Source organism: Haemaphysalis longicornis, unplaced genomic scaffold, assembly GCF_048455015.1.
Source record: "Haemaphysalis longicornis isolate Haplotype H1 unplaced genomic scaffold, Haemaphysalis longicornis Haplotype H1 scaffold_2, whole genome shotgun sequence".
Taxonomy (NCBI): Eukaryota; Metazoa; Arthropoda; class Arachnida; order Ixodida; family Ixodidae; genus Haemaphysalis; species Haemaphysalis longicornis.
Genome location: NW_027526295.1, coordinates 271,926,536 through 271,953,219, shown reverse-complemented (window position 1 = coordinate 271,953,219; position 26,684 = coordinate 271,926,536). Strand labels below are relative to the sequence as shown.

The window sequence follows — 26,684 nt, the reverse complement described above, 5'->3', positions numbered from 1 at the left end:
GGGTAGAATTATGTTTGTACTGAATGTGGTGGGACCACGTAAACCATATCGCCTAACGCACGCGTTTGCAGAGATATATGGTTGCCATCACGGATTACGATGAACTCGCCCGAGACAGAATCAAGTGGCGCCTCGCTTATATATGTCCCTGTCTGGCTAATTCTCGCTGCATTAGTTCAAATGCGGCCCATGAGACGGATTATCTCCAACTCTTGCGTCAAGATGAGCTTGAAAGCCGCCTGGTCTTTTGATTGGGGATGGTGAGCTCGTCTGCGGTGCTTGGAGGTGAATACTTTTTATACGAGTGAGTGACCGGTTGCCAGTGGCTTGCGTAGGTAGAACTGAACGGTGCATACCCCCGTTTGCAGGTGATGGGTTGCTTAGGCAAGCACATCGCCCCGTTTTCTGCCGATGGGAATTTCGATAAAATCTTTCTGGCCGCACGCAACCAACGAAAGTTTCGATGACAGGCCCTGACTTACAATGGGAATTTCTATGACAAATGGTGGGCAGGGGGATTTGAGGATGTTTTTGTATTCAACTGATTTAAGAAATGCGTTAGGGAGGCTCACGTATTAAGACTGCGGATTGATAATGCACCGGGCCGTATGTCTGGGGGCTTGGGGCACAGCGCGAAGAGCAGAGATTTTTTATCGTGGAAAATGATACGTGCCTTGCTCCAAGAGAAAATAGTACGGGACGTATGTCACGGCGCATAACCTGCTTCTCAGCAGCCGGGGACAAGCCCCTTCTTACGTGGTAAGTGGTACCGAAATCTTCCTCTTCTTCGTGAGATTGCGTGTTTAATTAGCAGACGCGTTGTTGTCCCTGATAAGGAAAGTAATCACTATCCCTTTCTTCATGAGTGCCATTTACCAGCACTGAAAACACGTTTCTTGTCTTAAGCGAAACAATGATCTGTCAAGTCCCCGCGTCAAGAAACACGCGTATGTGCATGCATGTTCATATACACCCATTCGCAGTCATCCTGTTTTACGTTCAGAGCGATTCTTTCGAGAGATGAATCCACACAGGATTTTTCAACATTTTTGGCAAATCCGCTGCGCTGATAAAGACGTCTACAATAAAAATGAAAAATTCCCCGCATTTCCCGGAGGGGAAGAATGTGAAAGTGCGAATGCACGAGTTGAATTTGCGCGGTTCGGTAATGTTCGCGAAAGAGAGATCACACACACACACACACAACTACAAAGAAAGAAAGATGCATTTATTCACAGACACCTATTTGTGTTGTCGTTGTACTTGATTGTTAGAGCGGATCTCAGCTTTGAAATTTCGTGTCAGTACTCCTTTAAGCAGGTGCATTAGCCCTTCTAACGCCCGATTCTTGGCCAATCCCCCACGTGGGTATGTGCCATGTCAGCGGCCAGGCTGCGCGCGCCCATCTCCACGTGCGCGGACATCGCCGGTGGACGCAGGTTCAGGGTCGCTTAAGAAGTGCATTGCACTTAAAACGACGACTTCGATGTAGCGCTTGGACGCGAATGCCAATTAAGATTCTCCCCACAAAACAGAAGAGGTGCATCTCCTCTATAGATGAAGCTAAGGCAGCACGTTTCAAACCAGCCAGCAAAAAGGTGTTCCCTACGACTGCAACTAATGGCACTGATATGCTCGGGGCCATTGTTGCGTCAACAGTACACGAATCAGTATAGCATCTCTGAAGGTTGTTCAGTGGAGCTGCCGCTCCCTGAATTCTTTTTTTGTTGATCTCAAGTGTCTAGTTGCAAATTATAGTGCTGTTGTTGTCCTCCTTCAAGAATCGAGGCTTACTACCGACAATTTTTTTTTGCTTCGACAAACTATCGGGTCTTTAATGTTAGACCGCAGTAGTAGAGGGGGTGGTTTACTAACCTTACTTTCTTCAAAACTTTGTCACAGAGCATTTACCTCGTTGGAACTGATGTCACCCAGTGGCGAAGTACTCGCGGTGGTTCTCCCAGGGAGTCCTCCGATCTCCCTCGTCAATGTGTATTTTCCAGTAGGCTTCCGTAGATCAGATACACTGTACAGTTTCATGTCCAGTAAATCAAGAGTTATGGTTGCCGGTGACTTCAATGCTCACCACGTTTTTTGGGGCGTCAGAATGTATTCTTGTGGTTTAGAGCACTGGCACGGGCTAGAGGAGCATGGTCTTTGCTGTCATAATTCTCGGACAATTACATTTTTGCGTGCGGGATCTCGATCGGCCTTGGGCTTGACCTTCTTCTCAGGCAATTTACAAGTCGCGTCCTGGGGTTCATTGCCCTGCGGTTCAAGCAGTGATGATTTTCCTCTTGAGTTTACGTATCCCCCTAATTAGAATTCTGGTCAGAAAGAAAAAAAAATTATTAATGCTGGAATTTATCAGGGGACATTGCGGATTGCTTTACATCATTGCAGATTACTGATTCTGTTGTAGATGCTCAGCGAACGATGGAGTCCTTGCAAGCAGCAGCAAGAAGCGCTGAGTTCATATTCAACGTTTTCGCACAGACAAAGGTTTTTAAAATGGTGGAATAGGGATTGTAGCCTAGATTATTGCCGTCGAAAAGCAGCTCTAAGGTCTCTCCTGCACAATCAGTGTCCGGTAAATTGGATAAACTACAAGTACACGGCAGCAGTGTTTAAACGTACAGTTGCTAAAGCTAAAATGGATCACATTATAAAACTCAATCACTCACTTTCGAATTCTAAAAATAAAGCAGCGCTTTACAAGTTCATGACAAGCAATGGGGTGGTTTCTCTCAAGCAGTTACAGTCGTCAGAGGTCTCGACTTCTGCTGAAGCGGCCGAGTTTCTTGAGCATTGCGCTAGAGGACTTGCGGTTCGGTTTTCTTCTCGTTGGAATAACTATCGCCTAAGCAATCCTACAGAAACGGATGATTTTGTGCCAGTCTCATCTTTTGATCGGGCGGATGCCTTGTCCATCACATGATCTGCGGCGCCGGTAATAAATTAGTATTTTGAGGTCCTCGCGAATTTTAGCGATTGATTTAGCCCTGGCCAATCCCCCCTTGTGGGTACGTGCCAAAAGCTTTGAGGGTATCCTCATCATCATCATCACCATCGGTTGCGCCAATAAAGGCAACGACGAAGATTGCGCGCAGGACCGACGCCACGAAGGTCGCAACATCCCATTAACAACTGGCAGTGCAAAATCCTCGAGCGAGACGCGATGTTCCGTTCCAACATAGGTACAAGCCAGGCACTTTTGTTGGGATGGAGAACGTTTAATAAACGTGTTGATATGCTGCGCCCCGTCCTTAAACCGACCTAAAAGATACCAAACTAACATTATCTACGAAAAGAATGCGTAAATTGAACCAAGACAACCGTTAGCAGTAAAAAAATCACGGGTCCTGCAAAATATTTCTGCGATGCGTGCGCTCGAAGTGCGGCCGTTCCCGCTAAAGCTTGCTGTTCTACCCCCTAGCCTACTGAAATGGAGCAGCGGAGTTCTTTTAACTGTTGCTCAAAGCAATAGACGGAGTGGTTGAAGAGGAGCGGTGGATGGCGCTTTGTGCGTACAGGAAGTGTAATATACCGAATTAGAATTTGGAACAGAAGGCGGGGGGGGGGGGGGGGGAGGTAAACAGGTGTGCAAGGGCAGGAGGGGGTAGCGATGGGAGTTTAAAACCGGTGGGGTAGGGGGGCTAACCCATTAGGTTAGTGAGGGGTAGGGCAAATAAGTACAATAACACAGGCAAGTCGGTTGGTGACAACTAACGTCCCGATACAAAGGGAGGGCTTCTAATCATCATCATCATAAAAGGCGGGGGATTACACCCAGAAGGAAACGGAATCCCGCGAGAGAAAGGAAATGGGTAAGCGGGGCGACCTACGGGCAACGAAGAAGAAACGAAAGGTTATTTGTATAGTGCGTGTGCGCGACATCTGGGATATCACCGTTGTCGTAATCACAATCATCACCATCATTATCATCATACTGCACTCGGGAGCACGGGCTGAAAACGTTTCCAGGGCTTTCTTAAAAGGTAAGGCGGAGCTACTGTGTAGCTGGTAAATACGACTGTCTGTCTTCGCATCCTTATTGTCTTTCTTCTTTCAGTGAGATACCTTGTATACGACCAGCTACATCATGAGTCCCGGCACTACGGGGTGCATCTGGCCGTATACGTGGACTATCCTGGTTACTGTGATTTCACTGCTGGGGATAAAGTTGTACCTGGCTTTGACCACAGGCATCTACAGAGGCAGCGGGCAGCTGCAAGGCAAGACAGTCATCATTACAGGAGCCAATGCTGGTTCGTATCACAGCTTATCTTCGATCTTGGCGCTAGTCCTTGACGTTAGAAAGCCTAGCTACATTGGCCGTTCCTACAAGGAAGGGAGGTGAAGGAATTTAACAGGGCTATTCTACTCAAGTTACCGCGGCCCAGCTAGTGCAAAACGTGGCCTGAAGCGACGGGAGGCAAGGCGCGAGACTAAATAGAGCAGGGGGACCGGGAGGACCCATATGAGAGTATTATTTTGCCTAGATGCACGCTTTACATGACCCCCCCCCCCCCCCCCCCCCTTCGGACGTGTGTTTCAGGCATCAAAAGCCAGTTGTTCACCTCAGGTAAGCATCGTGGAATGCTCACGCTCGCGGTTACAATGGAGCGCTTAGTCTATGAGGAACTGAAGCGGAGGTCTCCTGAACAACTAAACACCTGCACAAGCCTCCGGGTATGCAAATTCTTCCAGTAAAGCTACCTTCTTATTTTTGCCGCCCCAAAGGTGCTCTTTATATTAAATTGGCTTTATGAAATAGGCATGTTCAAAAAAAGCAGGACGCCTTAGGTACTGGGGCAACATATTTCGCAGTTTTTTATGATACTACCGTTATTCAGCTTTTAACTCGTGCAGTTTTTTGTGCATTTGTATCTGTACAACCGTTTTCCTAAACCATCAGGATCAGATCTTACCCTTACAAGTGCAGCTGAAGCGATTTTCGTGTTTTATTTCTTGTTCCTAATTGGATTGCCAAATTTCTTAATTTTCTACGGTGTTTTCTTTACTCTCCACACAACGGTTTATGGCGAATTCCATTGGGAGAGCAGGAGCACTCAAAAGCACTGTGAAAGGGCTCTCTCCTGAGCAGGCGTGTTTCAGTGGTCGAAAAGGAGTAGGAGCACTGTCATCCAGTGGTAGAGCGAGGTCACTTTCTCTGCTCCGAGAGCAGTCGGGAGCAGTCCGATCTGCTCCCGCTTGAAAAACGGAGTAAGCACAGTACAAAGGAAGCCACATGACTTTTAACGTCATATCCCCCCCTTTTTCTGTTTTTGTGTTTTTTTTTCTTTTGCGAATTGTCGCGGCTCGGCGACCGCGTCCCGGAGAGCGCGGCGGTATCCATCGTGCATTTGCAACTTTGCGGAATGGGCAGCGAGCCGTGCGAGCATGCGGGTGCTTCCTACCGCCACACGTGCTTTACCCGGCTTTGCTCACACATGCTTTTCCGCAGAGATTGCTTACGTGGGGCGAACTTTAACGGCGGAGTTCGCGCGGCGGGAAATCTCCCGCGGCAGAACGCCGTATGTTCGTCGGGCTGAGCTACATCGAGCGACGGCACGGCGCGTGCCGTCGCGTCGCCGCTGGGTTGCTCTCAGTGACCTCCAAGCCCAGAATCAACGGTGCCGTTCAGTAAACAGACCCAGTGAAGGAGCTCCCCACTTCGGTTGTACGTTATTTAACGATTCTGCATGTGGCGGGGCGTTCCTTCTACTGAGATATTCGTTCTCAGTTCTCAAAAACGCTAGAAACAGAAGGAAAAAAAAAAAAAAAAAACGAAGGGCGCCGGGGAGATTCGAACCAGCGACTCCAAGAACAAGCCGGTATTTTAACCTCTACTCCACCCCGAGAGATGGCGCATAATACGGCTGGCTGTTACTTGTTTTAGCCGTATTTGAGAGGCCCTCGTAGTGATACCGCCTGTTCCTCACTCGCCGATCTTGCAGACGGGCCTTATATTGCTACTACTACAAGTAATGTAGCCGAATCGCCCTTATTTAACCTGATAAATGCTATTGTGCATGCCCATTTCGGCGATAAAGGCCATGACAGTCGGGTCGGGGCCGTGTTTTCCCTCGTCGTTTTTTTCCTCTCCCACCTGCCCTCTGGGTGGGTGCCGCATTCCAATGGCACGTGCAGTGGTCCTGCTCCCGCGTGCTCCCAAGTGCTCTGTCCCCTACTCCTCACTGCACAACGCCACTTCTCCTGTTCTCTCAATGAAATTCGCCATTAGTGCCTAAGTAAATCAAGCACAAGGCTCTTGGCCTCGTTCCTCAAAGGCGAAACCCAAGCAACGTGCCGCCTTGAAGAGCCAATCACTGCTAGCAAGTTTCTAAGAAATGGCTCATTGGTGCACACGGATGACAAAATATGATTATATTACAAGTACACCGCTCACGAAAAAACAATCATACTATTTTTCTCAGATGAAGGCAAACTTAAGACAGAACTTCGTAACTACAGAACGGGCTGGACTGTCTATGCATGGATCGGCCCCGCATTATCAAGAACGCAAATATAATGTACTGAACAAGAAAAAGCCCATTAAGGGTATACCCGACCCGAAGCACCGATCACCATGCAAGACCCTTTTCTTTGTCACTATATCGTGCACACACAGCGTCGGGTGGGTAATATGATTCAGTCCTCGAAAGTGTTGTGGTCGCTCCGTTGCTTCGGACACCCACGATGAGCTGTACTCTATGCCGGCCATGGTTTAGCACTGTTAAAAAAATGTGCCTACATAAGCACCACATGCAGCTCGTACGTGGCGCTTCGTTAGCGGAGTAGTCTGGTAAAATGAATGAATCTATCGGTTCCAGGTGTCTTGCTCTGGTAAGGGCTTTGCACAGTTTATTTTCACGCATTCTTCACACGCGATCACCAGGCATCGGCAAGGAAGCAGCCAAGGAACTGGCGAAGAGAGGTGCCCGCGTAATCCTGGCCTGCCGCAACGTGGACAAGGGCCAGCGGGCGGCCAAAGAGATTGACGCTGAAGTAGGCCGGTCGGTAACAGTGAAGCGGCTCGACCTGTGCTCGTTCAAATCGGTGCGCCAGTTCGCCGATGACGTATTGCGCACCGAAGAACGGCTCGACGTGCTGGTGAACAACGCCGGAATTTTTCCAGGTATGCAGTATCGGAAAGCTTGTTGCGCAGCCGCTTCCTCTTGCTGGCGGTCCATTATCTAACTGGAAGAGAAACAAATTGAAACCCATTTGTGATATCCCGTACCGTGAGATACAGTAAACGAGAAATTGGCCGATTTCCAAAGGTGCCCTGAGGGGATTCTTCGTTTTCGTGCGCCAATCACAGAGATACACTTGGATATATGACAGGCGAAACCTTTATCGCAATAGTATAGTTGTCACTTAATGGTCGCTGACGACGACTTTTGAAAGACCACATTGATTGATACACGATCTCTTAACGCGCCGTGGGAATTTCGAGACTGATAGCTAGGTGAAGGTTGCGTTTTTCCGCATAAGGCAGAGGCAGCAGCCGTCTCTTAGTTGTATCTTGCTTGACTGAGCAGCCAGCGCCAGGATTACCCATGACCCGCCGCGGTGGCTCAGTGGCTAAGGCGTTGCGCTGCTGAGCACGAGGTCGCGGGTTCGATTCCCGCCGCGGCGGCCGCTTTTCTGATGGAGGCGAAAAGCAAAAACGCTCGTGTGTACGAGATTTCGGCGCACGTTAAAGATCCCCAGGTGGTCAAAATTAATCCGGAGCCCTCCACTACGGCGCACCTCATCGCCTGCGTTGCGTCGGCGCGTTAAACCCCACAATCAATCAAATCAAGGATTACCCATGGACTTCTGGACTAGAAAGCCACTCTACATGTTTTTGCTTGATAAGGTATTCTCTCTCTCTCTCTCTCCCTTTTGTGTTATAACTTATGGCAAGTTTAAGCACACATAACAAAATGTGCTAAACGTAAAAAGGGTCTAAAAACACGGGAGCCAGCTCTTAAATCAGCTTTTACGGCAGGACACTCGGGACCGTGAACGGCAGTCGATTTTGGTTGCGCAGATCTTTCGGCCATGGCGTCTCCGCAAGTCTCTGTAAGAAAGGGCATTGCACTAAAGTGAAATAGTCAGCCAGCGTTCGCTTCTCAGGTTTCTAGCCACTGGTAGCAAGGCCCCACAAAATTCGTCGATGTGGAGTAAAGTGCTCAGCTAAGGTTTTCTGCCTTCCGTTCCTTCCACCGCTACCATACATAGCGCACAGCACGCAATACTGTCCACGCCTCGATAGTGGACTCTACGCTCGTTATTTACTTCGCCTGCACACCAAAACACTTCATGCGTAATAAACATATAAGCAGGCCGCAAGGAAGGCTCCGGAAACAAATGCGTCAGTGTCAGTGCTCCTGCGCACGCACGCAAGCAGTTTTCGTTGTTGTGGGCACTGGGAAGCCGGTTGGCTCTTGTGTACACCGTAGCGGGGCGCAATCTTAGCTTTGCCATAAAAACCCCAATGATCATCACAGTGGTCAATAAGATGCCCACCGGCGATACTGCAGATAAGCGCTTTTTCTCTTTCCTTTGTGCCCGGTAGCACTGTGGAAGTAATGGTTATCGCCAGCACAGCGCGGCCATGCGTGATTTGCTCGTCGCAGCATATAGCTACGTATCCCAGCTTCTAGTGATGTAATTTTCTTTAACTGGCCATCGAATTCGTGTATTGCTGCAACTGAAAGCAAGCTGGCGAATAGCGGGGACGCCATTTGTATGGCGTCATTTAAGCGCGCAAACAATGGCCAGACCGAGAAAACAATAAAAAGCTTTTCAATAAGTTGCAAAGTTATGTAAAGGGCATAGAGCAGTGATATTTGGCAGAGGAAATTTGTGGCCACCTTATCAAAGTGCTGAATACGGCTGTTGGCTACATACCGAAAAGATTTCAGATTTCCAAAACAGTTGAAAAGGTGTTGCAGGGCCCCTTTAATGAGGTCAAAAGTCGTCACCAGTGGTTGGTAAAGAAATAAGCTTTTAGTCTCTAATAAACCCTTAATAGAAGACAGAATACACCGTACGGTAATGTTACCGGCATCTTGCAGATCAAGGACAATTTGTGGCACTGAAGCTTGTGAGCTGCGTTAGTATGGTAAAACGAACTGATTTTACTCGGTATGCAAGAGAAAGCTTTTACGCAGAACATGAGGCTCTACTTCATTTTTAATCTACCTTGAAGGCAATGAGAAGGTAGTGAAATAGCGTTTGACATTAAAAGTTTAGTGGTTGTTCATGTTGTAAAAAAAAGTAAACGTCGCTTGTTGTGGCCCACAAGTGCCATGACCTATCATGTTCCCCTAACACCGCCTTTTTTTATTCTGTCAACGAATGTGTTTTCTCACTCAGACAGGATACAGACCACGGGCGACGGCTACGAGGAGTGTTTACAAGCCAATTACCTGGGTCACTTCCTCTTGACGATTTGCCTCATAGGTTGGTAACTAATTCAATTTAAATAGAAATGATTACAACAAGCTGCTGATACTAATAATAACCCTAGCCACTATGGTAAACACAACCATTCGTGCTAATATCTAAATAACACAGATGCAATACTTCGCCTACTTAAATATTTGATACAATATGAAGCGTGGGGCGTTCCTACGAACTTTAAAGGCACTGGTGATATGAAATCAACGACAAACTAAAAATATTGGCGAAAAGAAATGGCGCTTTAGAATGAGTGTGAACTAAGACTTATAGGACACTAACGATAAGCCCTTACGCTCACATATGTGTCCACTCAAGAACTTTGCGTTGCTCATATAAATTTGAACCACAGCGCAAACGACAAGACACAAGACGGTAGCAAGAGGACACACGAGTCCTCCTCGTTTGTCCTCTTGATATCGTCCTGTGTCTTGTCGTTTGCGCTATGGTTCAACATGCATCACCAACTCACCCAAGTTTTCACGTTGCTCTTATCAAGCCTAGAATGAATAGGTATATTTAATCACGCATGATTAGGAAGAATTTAAAAAGCTGGACCAAGAAATCACTGAGGAATTCGCGTTATGCTTCCTAGTCAACGTGAGACTACATCGCTGAATGTTGCAAAAAAAAAAAAAAGATGCAGTTTCAACGTGTTTCGGGAACATTCAAAAGTTTGGTCATGAACCTTGGGCTTCGGATTTGTTTTACCCGGTATTTCTTTCACTTCATGGTCGCACATTCCCCCGTTGTATAGCCGCGGTTCATGTTCCTACATCGCACGCCGCGCAGAGCTGCTGAAGAAGAGCGCACCGAGCCGGGTTATCAACCTGTCGTCCTACCTGCATCACCTCGGAAGCGTGCACCGATTGGAAGAGCAGGCACGCGGCACGCACCCGTGGCTCACACCGACGCTGGCCTACTGCAACTCTAAGATGGCCATGCTTTCCTTCACTACGCAGATCGCTCAAAAGCTGAAGCCATACCGTAAGCTGATCTTTTTAAACCTGTACCAACCTCACATTAGCATACTGCTCTTGTGCTTGGAAGCAGAACCAAGAGCACGAGATTTTAGGGGCGAAGCCCCATAGAGGCTCGGGCTGTTGGCGTCTCCTGTCGTCGTCATAAGCGTCGCATCAGGCAGTCACGGTATTAAGACACCGGGACACTCGTTTATGCCTCGCGCTGGAACGTTACGTGTGCTAAAAAATTACACCATCTTCCCGTGGGGAACCCTGATGAGGATGCGAAGCATCGTGGCGGTTCCGTGTGGTTCAATTGTATTGCCGTTATGTTGAGTGATCTGGTGTTTACTAGCGCCAGAGGGAATTCCGCGTCCGGGTCCACACCGGGGGCAAAGGCACGCAAGTACTGTTGTGTTACAGGCGCCGAAACTCGTCCATCATGTTCTTGTCGATGTTGTCTCTGTGGTAGAATCGGTAGTCTCCGTCAGCTTTGGTGAGGTAGAGGTTGTTGACATTGGTGCACCGGCTGAGAGCAATGTACTAGCCCTCCTCTTCGCAGCTTTGTCTTCTCATTATTGTTCTTCTTCGGCGGTTCCCATACGGGAAGATGACGGTGGTTGAACGCGAACCTACCTCGTGATGGATTCTTTGGTTGGCCAATCCCTAGGGGCATCCTGCCACAATCAGCATCAGAGGCGCTGCGGACGGGGCTGGTTGAGCTGCAAGGCGCGTGGCGCTTCCCGCCACAGCTTTCCCACGGGAAATTCAACATCCTCCTCTAAACTTTTCAGTTCGTCGTTTCCGTTGACTTTCAGCTCCGCGTGCCTTCGTTGTATCAGTAGCTTCTTGACGTAGTTTGAATGAGTCAAGGACATAAGGCGTGTTCGTAGCACTTGCTCCTGTCCTGGTTTTGTGAGGCAGGGGTGCCCCTTGAGTCCCTAGCTGTTTGCGATTCATCTTGAACCCTTTTGTTTAAAGATTCTTCAAAATGGAAATATGCATGGATTCCGTTTGCACTGCAGTGAAGTTAAACTTTTGTCATATGCCGATGACATCGCTCTTTTTTGTAGTGATAGAAAAAGTGTGAGTGAGGTGGTGAACGATCTAAAGCGATTTTGCGAGTTGTCTGCCAGTGCAATTAACTGGAACAAGTGCATAGGATTTTGGCACAGTGACTGGCAAAGTAGGCCAGTGTTTTTCGAGAACATGCCTTGGACGACAACTCCGGCCAGGTATCTGGGCATCCCACTTGAAAACTACCAGGACGCTAGAGAGTACTGGGACGGAGAAACTGATAGAGTTAGAGAGAAATTAACACAATGGGGGGGAATCGATCTGTCAATGTTTGCCCGTGCATCAGTATATAATGTGTTTGCTGTTGCCAAGGTATGGTACGTCCTAAAGGCGATTTGTATGTCAAGAAGGAACATACAAAAGCTGCACAGAGTGTTTGCGGTGTTTTTGTGGGGCTCAGGTTGGGAGCGCATGAGTCGAACTAATTTGTTTCGCTCGCTGAAAAGTGGTGGATTGGGACTGCGACATTTGTTTATACGACAAATAGTTTCTAGGTTTATGTTTCTGAGAGATCAGGGAGATTGCTTTCTACGTACTGTGGTACAAGTCCGACTACGTGATGTTATTCCAGACTATGTAGTTTCAGCTTCTGAAATACGATGTGTACGTGTGCATGGGTTCTTGCGCGAAGTGGTGGATGCTTTTAGGATTTTAAGGGTTAGGTTTTCCTCAGAGTATTTGAGTAGTGTACCGCGGAAACATTTGTACAAAGATATGATTGATGTGTGTCTGCCTGTTCAGGTTTATCGTCAGTTATATGCAGTGGGTTCAGAAAAAGATGTTCTAAAATAAGTGAAACGAATGCCAGTACGTTCATGTGTTAAATATTTCTTCTTTAAACTTCATAGCGGCACGCTACCGGTAAAACCCTGGCTGCAGGAAAATGGACTATATGTACACCCATGGACACTTGACTGTAGATTATGCCAAAAGCTGGAAACAATTGAGCAGATCTTTCTGGACTTTTGGGATGCGGTGTTTCACTGGGACATCCTCCAAGGAACCCTGAAAAAAGACTTACCCTTAATGCCTTCTGGCATTCGCTTTTTGCCCGTAAACAACGATGGAGGCGTGCCCTATGATATGTTCATGGCACGTAGTTCATTTTATGTTGAAATCTCACATGGCGGTTCAAAATGCCGAAGAGGATGCTCGCACAGTGCGAGAGTACTTCATTGAAAGCGTTCTTATATAACAGAAGTTGATCTAGTCATGCCGGAAGAACCTGAGTGGTTACCCATTCTGGATGTTCTAGCGCACTTTAAGATGTTTTAAGCCACTCCCTTCAGCCGATTGGTGGCTGGGGCTACTAATTTGTGTACTGAGCAGTGGGTGTTGTGTTGTCGCCAAGCAGGCAATAAAGAAAAAAAAGTTTTGTAGCGTAGTGGGAAGAGCACCGCGTACCTCCCGTTGCGGCCAGAGAGTCGTGGGATCGAAACCGGGCGCGGCTAACTATTTCTTTTTTTTATATAGTGTAGGGGGAGAGGTGCGGACAACGGACGGACGCCGGACATAACCCCGAGCAAGAGATGCTTTGCATGTAAAAACGCCGGCACACTTGTTTAAGCATCGCTCTAGAGAGCTTCGTGCTTTAAAGACAAGAGACTTTTACAGCAAAGCTGTCTACCCCCCCCCCCCCCCTCAAACGGTTTCATCTCCGTTGGCAAAACGCCAAGGCGCCAAGAATACACTTATATACTGCATGCTTCGCCCCTCCCTAGGTTTCACGATTGTGGAGATGGCCCGCGGTTTTTCTAGTAAGTAAAACGACTCAGTTATTGTGGCATGGCCTCGAAAAAGGGAGGAGCCTCCGTCCATGCTCTTTCAGCCAGAAGCCGTTCTTCTTTGAGCGCGATCCTGTAGTTCCGTGCCCATGGTGCTTGAGTTGACTGATCATAGCACAGTAGGAGCGTTCTAGTAAGACAACTTCCCGCATGTAACAAAACCTGCCAGTTATAGCTTTCTGCTTTTAAATTCATTGCACGTCATATTTGGAGCTTTGCTATGTACCTAACAAAATATTATGGATGCAGAATAATTTATTAGTACCTCACCGATGAGTCTATTCGTATCCGGCGTCATTTCGAGGATGCCTGCCTATCACGCTTCAGTTTGCGAAAGTTACTCTTCCAGAAATAGTATGACGTTTAAGTAGAAGTGGTTATGTATATACGCAGTTGAAGTATCGAATAGAGATGCATACGTGTTTGCGAGAGTATTGTAACGTGTGGTGCAATAGGTATCACTGCTTATGACAGTATTTCCATGGATGTGGCTGCGGAATCATGCGAAAGGCCATTATCCGCCAAAGTATGTGCCGCAGACTCAACACTCGAGTGTGGGCCACAGTCGGAGACTCAGCCAATAATCGAACCATCCCACCATTTTATTTTGTGGCGGTTCCGCCCCTTACTGCAAGGCATTGCAGCTTCTGCGCTGAAAGCCCCCTTTACCGTCCATTGTATTCGTGGCAATACAGCAGAAGTTATTGTATAACAGAAGCGCAGTACAGGTAGCTGTAGTTTTAGTTGAGCGTTCCGGTACGTACGTTAGTAATGTATTTATAAAAAGACTAGTATTGAAAGCCTTCGAAGTGTTAAAACATTAGTTGAGACGCTTCAGATATGAAAATTAGGTGTCAGTGAAATGGCCCTGATGAATGCAGATAAGCGGAGCCATTGAAATGCATTATTCTGTACTAATTGCGTAATTAGTTTGATTGCGACACTTACGTACAGTTGAAAATGAGTCACGAAGCTGAAGGTCCTTATGAGGGCGTTTATTTCCGCCAATCATAATGTCATAAGAAGGAGCCGGCTACGCTTCAACTAAAATACCATTTGTTGGTAGTGAGCCACCTATCGTCATAGCGATCTTCACGCTGTTGCACGAGACTCGCGCGTTCCGATGCAGATTCTACACTTTCAGGACCTGGCGTATAGAAGCCAGCAAACCTGAAGCAGTTGACAGCTATCGACTGCCTCGTTGCTCAATAAGCCACCGCCATGATCTTCTCCGCCATGAAAACGCCGACATTCGTCTTGCGCTGCAGCTCTATGTTTTCAAGTGTGCATACACCTGTATGCGCACTTGACACTGTTATCTCCGAATTCAGAGGCTGAACCACAAGGACATACCGTTTTGGGGGAAATTTCGAGGCTCCGCGTTTGTGAGCTCGACCTCCTAACTCACGACCGCCGGCACGTCGGCGCCATCAGATGAATTCAACGCAAAATTACAACTCCTGTTTTATTGTGCCGCGCAGTTTCGTAAAAGCGGGACAAAGGTGCTCTGCGATGTTATCTTTGGATCCCCATGAATCAATTTTGAGGCATTCTCTGCAGGATCAAACAAAAATTAACACTTTTTGAGCTGCAATTTTTGAGAAAAGGTCCTTTAAACGGGTACAGACCACGATAATGATTTCTTTATTTCGAGTTAATCAAAGCAATGGGCTTTATGGTCGTCTGAGGGGGATCAGGATACCTTTACTAGATCGGGAATTTTGTTAAATCTGGTTTTGGCTGTACTTACCAAGAGGTTAGTGACCGCTTCAGCGTGCTCTTTCATAACGTGGTGGAGAGGTCAAAGACTCACCGGCAATTGATGAGTCGCTGGTTACGCACTAGTAGTTAGGATTGTTTACCACTGGTTGCTGAGAGTAATCAGTGACCAATAGTTGGTCACTGGCCCCTACTGGGCACTAATGATTTGCCACTACTTGTGGATATATCCGGTCACCCATCAATTCTCAATGAATCAATGACCTCTCCATGCTCTGTAACAACAGAATGGAGAGGTCACTAACTCACTGGCTACCTTTCTTTCTCTACGATATCTACCTCTTGGATAAGGAAAACTATTTTTCTGCCCTTCCTCCGTTCGAATACTTCGCTTGCTTCTTCCAGGCTTTAACTGCACCCTTTTTCCTGCGTGCGCTTTTTACAGACGTCACAGTCAACGCAGTGCATCCGGGCATTGTGAGCACCGGTATAGCTAATAGGGAGTCGTTGGTGACACTCTTCATCCGTTTTTGTTACAACACCATCGGCAAAGTAAGTTTTTACTACTTTTATCTGGCCTATATTGGGGTGTGTTGTTCGTAATGCATGCAAAGCAAGATCTTTGTTATGTATTAATGAAGAAAAAAAAATACCACATATATCTTCTGTACACTTGTGCTGCTGCCCCGCTGTGCAGCAATAAAAATATTAGTTTCACTCACACGTTTCGAATTAGGCCGTTGTACTTTGTGCTTCTAGCGCTAAATAGTTTATCTGGGCTTGTTTCGCTGCGAGTATCGTCGATTGTATTTAAAATTAGTCCGTAAGGTGCCGCAAGCACACACTCGTTATGGGCATGCTGGGATGGACAGGCGCAAATTAATCAGACCACTCACGACTAGCGTAACAACAAAAAGTTCGAATACCCTGCGTCTAACGACGACGATGGTTGAAACGTGAAGCTTTCTTGCGAGCGAAAATCAAATTGCGCAGTGCCAAAGTCAAAGCCGCTGCAATAAAAGTCAAAGCGTCAATGATAAAAGTGCAAACCGCCTGACAGTCAAAGCCCAAGCGTCAACGATCAAGTGCAAACTGCGTGCGAGTCAAAGTCCAACTTTAGACGACGGCAAAAAAATTCCTCACGAGAAAACTAAAGCAAAATTGTCGTCGTTAGACCATCGTAATCTACAACCCACTGTCGCGTAAAGCGACTTAAGAAGGGAGCCACACAACCGGCACCCGTTCGCTGGGCTGATCTCGAGCCACTGCCACGAGCGCGAGGAGCAAGCTGTTCCCGTGCCCCCCATGCCCCGTGCACGTGTGAGCCGCCTATATGTTATCATCAACACACTCCCTACGCCGCCACGATGCGAAGGTCCAACACGAGGAGTCTGGTAGGCAGCAGGCGGTCGCAGTAAATGGACCCATGCAGGGTAGACAAAAAGCAGCAGCACTATGATGTTCAGGGAGAGGAAAGCCACCAAAGTGCAGCAGCCAAAGACAAGAAGAACGCCTAGAGCTGGTACCAGCATGAATCTAGTCGCGCACACAGAGCCCGCCCAGAGGATTGAGGATGCCCATGTTAAGGAAATAGGGACAATGTTCTTCCGAATGTCAGATACGATTATCTCGAATGACAGGACGTACGAGATATCGAGGACGGTGGCGTTTCGCGCGCTCGGCGATGGCGTGTAGTTCCACTCAGACGCCGCGGACATCGACAGCATCAGGCTCATAGGTTCATCAGGCTCATATCCGTCCGCTGGCTCACGTTTTCGGCTATGTAGCAGGCACCAGGCAGTCACACTCACCGTGGTGGCATCAGAAGCGACGACACGAAGATACGGTCCACCTAGACCAGTCAAACACACAGATCCTTCAGTCCATTGTATCTTGAACGCCACATTCTCAGAGTGAGTCCGAGATGGCCATTTTCAGAGACGTGATCGCTCTCCAGGGCATCCGGTGGCAGACTTGCTTCGACTGGAGGATGCTGTTCTTGAGCTCCAAATAATGGTGGAGTTCCGAGCACCAGAAAAGGAGCGTACATCCGGAAGTAGAGTATCGCCCAGTTGTTAATCTCAAATCTATGTAATTCAGCCAGCCGCGTGTAATCTGCTGCCGCCCTGTCATGCAGAACACTGGGAACAGCAGCAACAAGCCGGTCACCTTCATACCATTCAGAGTCATTTCACTCGCTTGCTCGAGCTTGCTGCAGGAAGCTTCCTTGACGACTTCATAATGCTCTGAGCCCTCCTCATGGCACATCTTGTAGTGGCTGATGGCGTAGTTGCGTCTGTACGCAAGCAGCGCATCCTGGTCGTACTCGGCGTGAGGGTGACGGGGCTTCTATCGCTGCTCTGGAAGCCTCGTGATCCACCGTAACCGCCAGGGTCATACGGGAACTCACCCTGCTCGGGCTGTCGCCTCGGAAACAAACCAAGCTAGCTCTTGGTTTATTTCTGGCAGGCAGACGTGTAGCCAACGCAGTTTCCCATGGCTGGAAGGTGGTCACGTGTGGCCACTCGTCACTGTCGGCATGAATCATGATCCTGAGCAGCGCCACCATGCCTCCTGAACGATCATCGTGGCAGTGGATGGTGGGGCTTCCCTGAGTATTCCTGGGAACTAGCAAGCGCGGGTATTGAAGCTTCACGGTTACCATTCACGAGTCCGCCGGGACAGGCTTCGTCTGACGGTTCACGTAAACCAAGAAAACATCGTGAGTCGATCGGAAGCGGAGGCTCCTCGAGGCGCCAAAGCCAATGGAGGGGCCAGGAGGGACGCCAGCGCCGTGAGCAACACGTCCACCGTCTTGCAAGTAGCAACGGCGTCCGCTTGCGTTGCTTACTCACATCAGCAAGGAACCCCCATCACCGGCCGCGACGTCCGGACCACCGGAGAACATCAAGCTGCGCGTGTCCGGGTCGGCCGCATCATTGTACATTATGGTCACGGGGTCCTTGCAGAGCCCAATGCCCTTCCATCCCCGATGACGGCGCAGTCGTCGCTAGGCGGGATGCTGGGTACTTCCTCTCGTGTCGAGGGTATCTGTCACGCTCTCGGCTAGTTGCTCGTGGTGATCACACTCGTCGCTAGCTGTGAAGACGTGGAGGGCTGAGACGAACTGCTCACACGCAGCGGGCGCGTTCACCACTTTTCAGTCTTCGCGGTTATCTTGATGACACCGGAGGACGCTGTAATCTTGCCGTGGCGGATGGCGGTGGAGTAATGGCTTAGCGCTCCGCGGGATTCCCAAAAGCGGCAAGTGCAGGAAACGCGGAGGGTCTGGCGAAGTAAAATTGCGTGCGGATTTCGACTACCTATTCGTCCTATTCATAGCTGGCGAACAAGTCGGCTTTTAATTCCTCCAAGTTGATAATATCCTCGACACATTTGACGAGACACTTCGTTTCGGCGTACTTGATATTGACGGCGCGAAGGTGCGAGCCGATCTGGCCGGTCGGTGTAAGCGAATTCTGCAGCAGTGATCGAATAGTAGCTACACCTCTTACGACGGCTTCTCTCACAATGACACGGTGGCGGCGTAGCTCCTCCATGGTGGCGCGAAGGCAGGCGACCGGGTGTCCTCGGCACGAGCACAAGCAGCGTTCGGTGATGAGGTCCACAGAAAAGGGTATCTTCCAGGGGATCATCTGGCGTCCTGGAAGGTTGAACCGCATCCAGTCATGTCTGCTGCCGGGTTTAGCGGCCCCATAATGTCGCGAAAAGCGACGCACGAAGGGAGCCACAGAGCCGGTCACCCGTTTGAAGTTTTGAAGTTTATTTGTTTCTTTGTGAAGCGAAAGAGGAAGACGAGACAAAAGGACACGAGGTCTGACAAGTTCTCGGCTCCCTTTACAGTTTGGAAACGGTTCAGAATCCGTTACTGAACAAGTGCAGAAAATAGACAGATTAGGCACGAAAAAACATCATTACAAGACATGTAGTACATATTTACACATGGCCTATAGATAAAGGAAGACGAAATAACAAACACTGAAACGCACAGAGGGAAGGTTGAGAGTGCATTCGTGTGTAGCCCTATACACGCTTAAGAGTAAAAGTAATGAGCATAACAAAAGACTGAATAACAAACACTGCAACGCACAGACGAAAGGTTGAGAGTATATGGGTGTGTACTCCTGTACACGCGTAAGAGAAAAAATAATGAGCATAACAAATCTCCTAAAAAAAACAGTGAAAAACACAAGTCTACAGAGGCCTCAGACAAGACTAAAGAGGCCTCAGACAAGCTCTGGATTGAATGCGATTAAGTATTTCTTAACATGTCTTGAGAAATTTCTTTGAGATATCTAATATTAACAATCGAACGAAAACACAGGTTAGGAGCGGAGAGCACCTGAAACTGCATACTTTGTCTGCCATAGTTTCTGCGAATTTTGGGTATGGCTTTTTTTTTTTGAGTTCACTGGGCTGATCTCGAGCAACTGCCACGAGCGCGACGAGCGAGCTATAGCCGTGCCCCCCCCCTCGTGCCCGTGCGAGAGGCCTCTTCATTATTATCAACACCCACTGTTCACTTCAACTCAGCCAAAGTCGAAACGCCCGCACAACGAACCCAAAAGAAGTGCCCGGCGACCCGAATTCGATGATGGTGCAATTGGATAGACCTCGGCTGCATAACGCGAGTGACTCAGCTTCGATTCCCAGAATGGGAAGCGTTTTCTTTTTTTGTTTAGTCATCAGCATCACCATGTGCCTTCCCATTGTGTAAAATTGGCTTTCCTGCAGTGCCTTTTGGTTACGTCACCGCTATCAGTGAGGTCAAGGAAGCTTCGCTTTAAAACAAACACTTAATAATACGCCGTCTCACACTGTCGGCCCGAGCAACTTCAGCAAAACAAGGGAAGGGGGAGGCGACTAAAAGACGCTGGTTGGAGCTGTCGGCTCGCGTGGTGATAATAACTGTGGTCGGGTGCTTCAAACCCCAATAGACCCGGTTGCTTTTTAGTGGAGCCGTCCGCAAGAACGGTGCTGGTGATGGGCCCCAGGCTGCGACTCCCAAACCGCCACCGCTAGTGACGGCGGCTCAAAGTTCACTAATTTCTGTATCTGACTTTGTTTTACACTTTCATGCGTCCTCATTATCTAGGTCAAAAGACGCATCGACGTTAAACTCGTGAAAATAAACTCGCCCTATTAAATATCGCGCTGAATTGTCTTGGGAAACGAGCCTAAGGGTCACTCGCGTAAATTGTTTTACCCGATAGGGGAATTGCTTTGTTCTTTTTAATAGTGCGAATGTAGAGAATTTCAGGTACTTGCTGTTGGTGGCCGATTCCTTACTGCAAGTTCCATAGAGATTAAGTGAGAAAACGTATCCCTTCACTCATAATGCAGACTCCGTGGGAGGGCGCCCAGACAACCGTGTACGCAGCCGTGGATGACCGGTTCACCCACGACACCGGCAAATACTTGGCCGATTGCAAGGAAGCCTGGGCGAACTGGAGGGCACTGGACGAGCGGGAGGCGCGGGAAGCCTTCGAAGCTAGCGTCAGACTCGTCGGCTTGAATCTCGATGACGTGGAGAAACTTTTTTAAGTCGAAAGCGTTTCTAAAAACGTCTGTATTCTAGTGGTAAACGCCCCTCACTGAACTTAATACGAAACTGTGCCTAGAAATATGTAATAAATATAGCTAACGTAGCTTTGCCAAAAAGCTATCTCAATAATATCCGGATTCATAAAAATAAGTGCTAGATTTAAACTGAATACCGCGTGTTTCTGACTTAGTGTCATGATGTATGAATACACGTGTTGTAGGATACTGGATACTGTGTTCACGAGGGCCAGTCTCCGTAAAGCTATACGTTGTTTTTTAACTGCATAAAGATGATCTTGATCTTAGGAATAAACACTGATTGAACGATCAGTTGCAAATGATGTAATTACGGCATCAACGGCTCTTCCTTATCTTACGAACACTGCTGCTTTGACTGCATTCTTTTCCATTTCTTTTTTTCTGGACGACTGGTACTGCTACATCTCTCAAATAAGCATTAACAGAGGTTGAGACTGGTACTGCTACGTCTCCCAAATAAGCATTGACAGATGTTGATGCTGGTACTGCTACATTTCTCAAATAAGCATTAACAGATGTCGAGACTGGTACTGCTACATCTCTCAAATAAGCATTAACAGAGGTTGAGATAGCACGAAATGCATAATAGTTTTGTTCTCGGTCTATATACTGAGACGCGTGCTCTTGTCAAACATTTGTTTAGACCAAGAAAGCAGATGACAATTACTATACTCCGTAGTGCGAAATTTATACGCAGCGCGAACTGCAGTCTTCTCGGTCACGGCGCATACCTGCTGCGTTTCAGGAAGTGATCGCATGATCAGAGATCAGCGTGTGTAGCGGCGGCGCGCGCTACTCTGCCGCTATATCGCAGCGCGTTGCCGCGCCGAGCATGTTGTTGCAAATCGTGTTTGAACCTCCTGCGCAATTCTCACGTGGTTCGGACGAGCCACGCAAGGAGGAGAACACGAAGCGCATCCACCATTTGCCTCACTCGTTGTTCAGCACTCCCTTCTCAATGCTGCTGTGCGCTGAAGCCTTTGTGTCGGCGGCGCGTACTGGCCTCAGGAATTGAACGCGTCATCGTCGAGGGTACGACGGAACGCGCTGCTACGGCGTCATATCCCAGCCCGTTGCCACCGCCCAGAATGTCTCACTGTCTCTCCCTCACACTTTCGCCAGACGCTCCTCCTCCGTTTTCTTTCGGCCTTCAGTGTCTCGTTCACTCGCTAAGTTACGAGGATATCGCCGCCGCCAAACCACAGCAGTGGGCGCTATAGGGCTGCGCACTAAAACACGTGCACGCTGTTTTTGATGCCGGACCCGCTGAGGAGTTTCATTGGCTGAGGCTTTGTGCTAGTGAGCACGAGGATGCGGGTGCGATACCGGCCCCGGCGTCTGTTTTCCTTATGACAGTGAAAAAAAAAAAAAACAAATAAAACAAGAACGCCCGTGTGTCAATAGAGAGTTTCAGCATAGCGGCTAGCGTACGCTAACGCCGCGGTGGCGGGATCCGATTGTGCATGCGCGCGCGGAGACGGCAAGGAGGTCGCCCGTCACCGGAACCAATGAGCGGGCTCGGCGAGGCATGGGCTCCCATCCCCGCGGAACTAATGCGCGCGAGCCCAATCGGGTTCCCGCACCCGCCGCCGTATCAGAGAGAGAGAGAGAGAGAGAGAGAGAGAGAGAGAGAGAGAGAGAGAAGACTATTGGGCCCAAATAAGAAGACTGGTATCAGGTCTTTTTTCTTGCAAGGGTTCGGCCGACCCCATGGGAGTCAGCCGCCTCTCTTGCTATTCGGACCAGGGCCTGTTAATCTTCAGCGGTAGAGCTGTGCATTAGAGAGTTTTTGCAGGTTACCGTCCGCTAACGCTACGGCGGCGGGTAGCGGGGCCTGACTGGGCAAGTGCAAATTTGTTCCGGTAGGGTGTATTAGTTCCGCGGGCCGGCCTTCGCCATGCCCGCGCATTCGCTCCTCTGAGGGGAACCTCTTCGCCTTCCCCGGGCGCGCCTGCGCAGTCGGGTCCCGCTAACCCGCCGCCGTAGCGTGAGCCTCCGGTAGCCGCTATGGTAAAACTCGCTATTAGCGTGCATGCGCTAACCGCTATGCTAAAACTCTCTTATAAATCGCCGACATGTTAAGGACCCCTATGTGGTCTAAATTACTCAATAGCCCTCCGCTACCAGTGACTGATGCAGAACGTACTTGAATACAGATACTGAGTTAGCTCAACGGGCACGGCCAATAAATTTATGGTAATCAACAAGCAAATTACATTATATTTCAGTAGCAGCGGAACGACGGCTGATATACAACCGCCCTGGGTAAAAAGTATGAACTCGGACATATACCACACCTTTCAAGTTACCCTTGTCGCCACCGCAAGGCGTCAATAACAATCTATGTATATATGGTGACGAACCTCGAGAAATTTCTTTCCTGCCGGCACTTGGCGAAAAGCCGTTCCTTTGCGCCCATCTTGATTCCCTCGGTCAGCTTCTGGACAGCTTGGCCGAAGACGCCGCCCGAAAAACGTACGTGTTTGGAAGGCTATCAATCGTACCGAGGTCATGCCATCGGTCGCACACGTGATTGTTTTTTGACACGAAAGTGTTTTATACCAGGACCCACCAAGATCTGACTCACGTCACATCCGTCACGGAAATGACATCGCCAGAAAAAGTTCCATTGGTGCGGCTGTTCCAGGATTCGAGCCGGGAATTCCGTCGCCGCAAAGGGAGGAGGTGCCTGGCACTTTCCCGCCTGCGCTATGAGCTGAAGCGCAGGCAGCTGTATGAATGCGCCATGTATCCTTGCTATAACCTCCTCCATTTAGATTGTGCTGCTGTATAAGAGAGGTAATGCGAAGTAGTGCATCACTATGCTAATGAGCACCGACAGTTGGCGCCAGCTGACCTCGTCGCAACGCAAGCGTCTGGCGTACACTCCACGGAGCAGGAACGCAGTAGTCGCCCATTTGCCAAGGTGACGCGACAGTCGTCGCTCGCCAAGCACACCCACAAGACAGCCCATAAATCATGCTCTTTCGCTGCAGCGGACCGTGAGTTCACCAAACCATTCGCTGGCAACCCGTTCGGTTTCGTTTGCATGGTTCGCGAGCGTGTGTTTCATTCGGGTTTACGCAGTGCTCCGGCGCGTGAAATCCAGTGTCTAATGTTGATGCGTCTGACGGTGTCATGCCGACGAAGTATAAATAGCGATGTACAAATTCATATCCATGCAGAATAAGCATTCAACTGATCCTGTGAAGGCACATTTCACTTTCGTGTTTTACCGATTCCTATGAAGAGAGATCAACCACATTTTTTCATGTTACGTTACTCAGGAGACACGAATGTAAAGCTTGCTTCGATGGGTGCAAGGTTGTTGGTATTTAAGTAAGCACGTAGTATTTAATAATGTTTAGTTGTAAGCCAGTGCAGTAGTGTAGCTACCTTACCTCATTGCTAATGATCATGTTCTTCTGGGATGTTTATTAAAGACAATCAAGAACTCCTACCAAGTATCCTAAATGCTGATTCTACTGCTGACGGGTCTGTTACTAGGGGCGCAGAGGGGGTGTGTGCTGGTGTCAGAACACCCCCCTAAATTTTCTGAGAGCCGCATCCCTCCCTCCCCCTTCCTTTCACTTCGCCTAGGCTGGTTACATACCAAATCGATATACTATAATGTAAACACCAAAATAAGAAGGCTGTCGATTTATTAAAGCCAAAAAAATGACCAAAAATGTTTGTTGGGGCGCAGGATCTCTTTCTTTTTTACCCGCTGCGTATAACACCCTCCGAAAAATATTTCTAGCTACGCCACTGTCAGTTACCTCTGGCTTTATCTCTCAAGTTACTTCTCTATCCCCTTTTAGGCAGAAGCGTCTATTGAAGGCTACAGTATATGAAGTTGTCATATCGCAGCCGTTTATTTCTCATTATGCATGCGTGCTGACGTCAGTGGGTGCAAAAAAAGAGCAAGAGAAGATTTGAGCACTTTCAGAGCTAAAATGCTATGCCATGCAGGTTTTTCCTTATCGAGTGTTTCCTGTAAACGGTGATAATATTCTCCGGCATTTTTTCCTTGTCGAAGTTCACAGGCGCAGCCGCTATTTTTGGACTAATCTGATTGCTTGAATATTTGCCGACTGTGCCGGAAGGTTTGCCAAAACCATTCGACAGCAAGCGTTTTTTGTACTTTTATTCTCATCTTTTTTCTCTCGCTTTTGTGCTTCGTTCTTAAGGAACTAAACCACTTCAGAGTTTCGGGGTTAATGCCAGTGATATCCTTTACACTCACTCGCCCCGTGAATTACTTTGCAGTGAAAATGGGTAAAAGAGCTAGTGGTCCGCAAAACAGCCGTCAAGTAATACTTTGCGGATATAAACAAACCTAGAAAAAAATTGGCCGCCATCCCTCCCGGCGAAAGTGGATATCCAGCAAAGCTGTTGTAAACCACAAGTGTTGACGGAGGGGGGTATGAAATGTTTCTCATCGTCTGGGCGGGCTTGTCGTTTGCGCTCGGCTAGTGTCACTAGACAAGGGTACAGAATATTGGCACTCTTTTCTCCTATTGTTTTGTGCCGCCGCCATGATCATTGGTCAGTTCGCATTACATGACATTTGTTTACACTGCGACGGTTTATGGGCGCCGCCATTTTGTTCTTTATGCATTTTAGTCGGTCGACTCTATAGGCTTAGCTCGCCCTCCCTGCTCTGCGGCTGCGCGCGGCTGACGTCGTTCCGAGTGCTAATCAAAGATAACGCGTGTAACAACATTTCGGCCGCAGAAGTGTGTCCAAAGATACCATTTTGCTGCACCTTCGGTAGTGTTGTTCACAAACGACCAGGTCGAAGTTAACGGCGGGTGTACGAGATTTCGGCGCACGATAAAGATCCCCAGGTGGTCAAAATTAATCCGGAGCCCTCCACTACGGCGCGCCTCATCGCCTGCGTTGCGTCGGCGCGTTAAACCCTACAATCAATCAAGTTAACGGCGGGGCCGTGGATGCGTCAGTCTCGCAACACTGATGAACGACAAAATGGGCGCCGTTGCCGATTTGCGTGCCTCAGTGGCGGTACTGTAATACCTTATCTACTGACACTACTCCCGGCTTCTCTGGCGACGAAGGCTGGGTCCTGCCTAGCCTGACGCATGCGCACGGTGTCTTGGGCAAGACCTGCTCTATATAGTGACACTAGTACTGCCTAGCATTGAAAGATAATCTGCAAACATAATCTTTACCAGGAACACACGGTGGGGGGTCTCATTGTTCACAGGTGCCTTATTATCTATAAGGTGGTTTCGATGCTCGTTTTGTGGGTTCCTTAAACGAACTCTGAGCTCTGTGGTGTATACGCCTGATTAGCCTGACGCATGCGCTCGGCGTTTTAGGCCTTGGCGCCTTGGCGATTTTGCCCAAGGGGATGGAACCGTTGGTGGGCAGAGGTATACAGTTTTGCTGTAAAAAATATCACGTCTAAATTTCCCCGCTTGCCTCGGATGTCACTCAGTTGGTAAGACATCGTGCAGCACAATCAGATCTCATCGCCTGGTACTCTTTCGACTGCGGGTGTATTTTCTCTCGAAACGGAAATGCGAAAATGTGCATGACCGTTTTGGTGACCACCACAGAACACTGAAGGCTGAAATTAACTCAGCGATATGTGTTACAGCCCACACAAAAATTTCTTTGACCAGAAAAACCGAGGCCAAAATTGCTATATCTGCGGCACTACTTTTTTTTGGCAGACGTTACGTTTTGCGACATCCCATCTAAGCAATCATCCTACACATTTGTTTCATTGGCTGCTCGTAATCATACGGAGTGTGACACAAAACTAGCTTTCGCACATGTGAAAGTATGTGCTGTCAAACTTCGGCGAGGCATACATAGTTTCTCAGCGTTGTCCTGTCACTCGTTGTTTACATCGGGGTCTAAAACAACTGTCGTTCTGGCGGGCAACTTGTAGTATTTTGTCATAATGCGTCTACGCTTAAGGAAATATGCATGTGGTTTTTCAGGCATGCGGCTTCGAGCGATAAAACCGGAGGAAGAAGAGCCCTGTTTTCGTTTTCTCAAGGTGTCTTTTTGTTTAGAAACCCATTATGTGTCATAAAAAAGGGTGGCTTCT

General features: G+C 48.4%; 1 protein-coding gene across 1 annotated transcript; it reads left to right on the top strand.

Annotated features, from left to right (window-relative positions):
- The first annotated feature begins 4,102 nt into the window (after positions 1 to 4,102).
- Positions 4,103 to 20,563, top strand: LOC144168641 (retinol dehydrogenase 11-like). The gene is made up of 6 exons (XM_077697586.1): positions 4,103 to 4,268; positions 6,902 to 7,141; positions 9,373 to 9,459; positions 10,249 to 10,443; positions 15,444 to 15,550; positions 20,363 to 20,563. The coding sequence occupies exons 1-6, from the start codon at positions 4,103 to 4,105 to the stop codon at positions 20,561 to 20,563; spliced, it is 996 nt and encodes a 331-aa protein (XP_077553712.1).
- Positions 20,564 to 26,684: the final 6,121 nt, after the last annotated feature.

Excerpts from the sequence above, each read along its gene's own strand:
- LOC144168641 (XM_077697586.1), top strand. The coding sequence starts at position 4,103 with ATGAGTCCCGGCACTACGGGGTGCATCTGGCCGTATACGTGGACTATC. Across the intron at positions 4,269-6,901 it reads CATTACAGGAGCCAATGCTG|GCATCGGCAAGGAAGCAGCC; the intron begins GTTCGTATCACA and ends CGCGATCACCAG. Across the intron at positions 7,142-9,372 it reads CAACGCCGGAATTTTTCCAG|ACAGGATACAGACCACGGGC; the intron begins GTATGCAGTATC and ends TTTCTCACTCAG.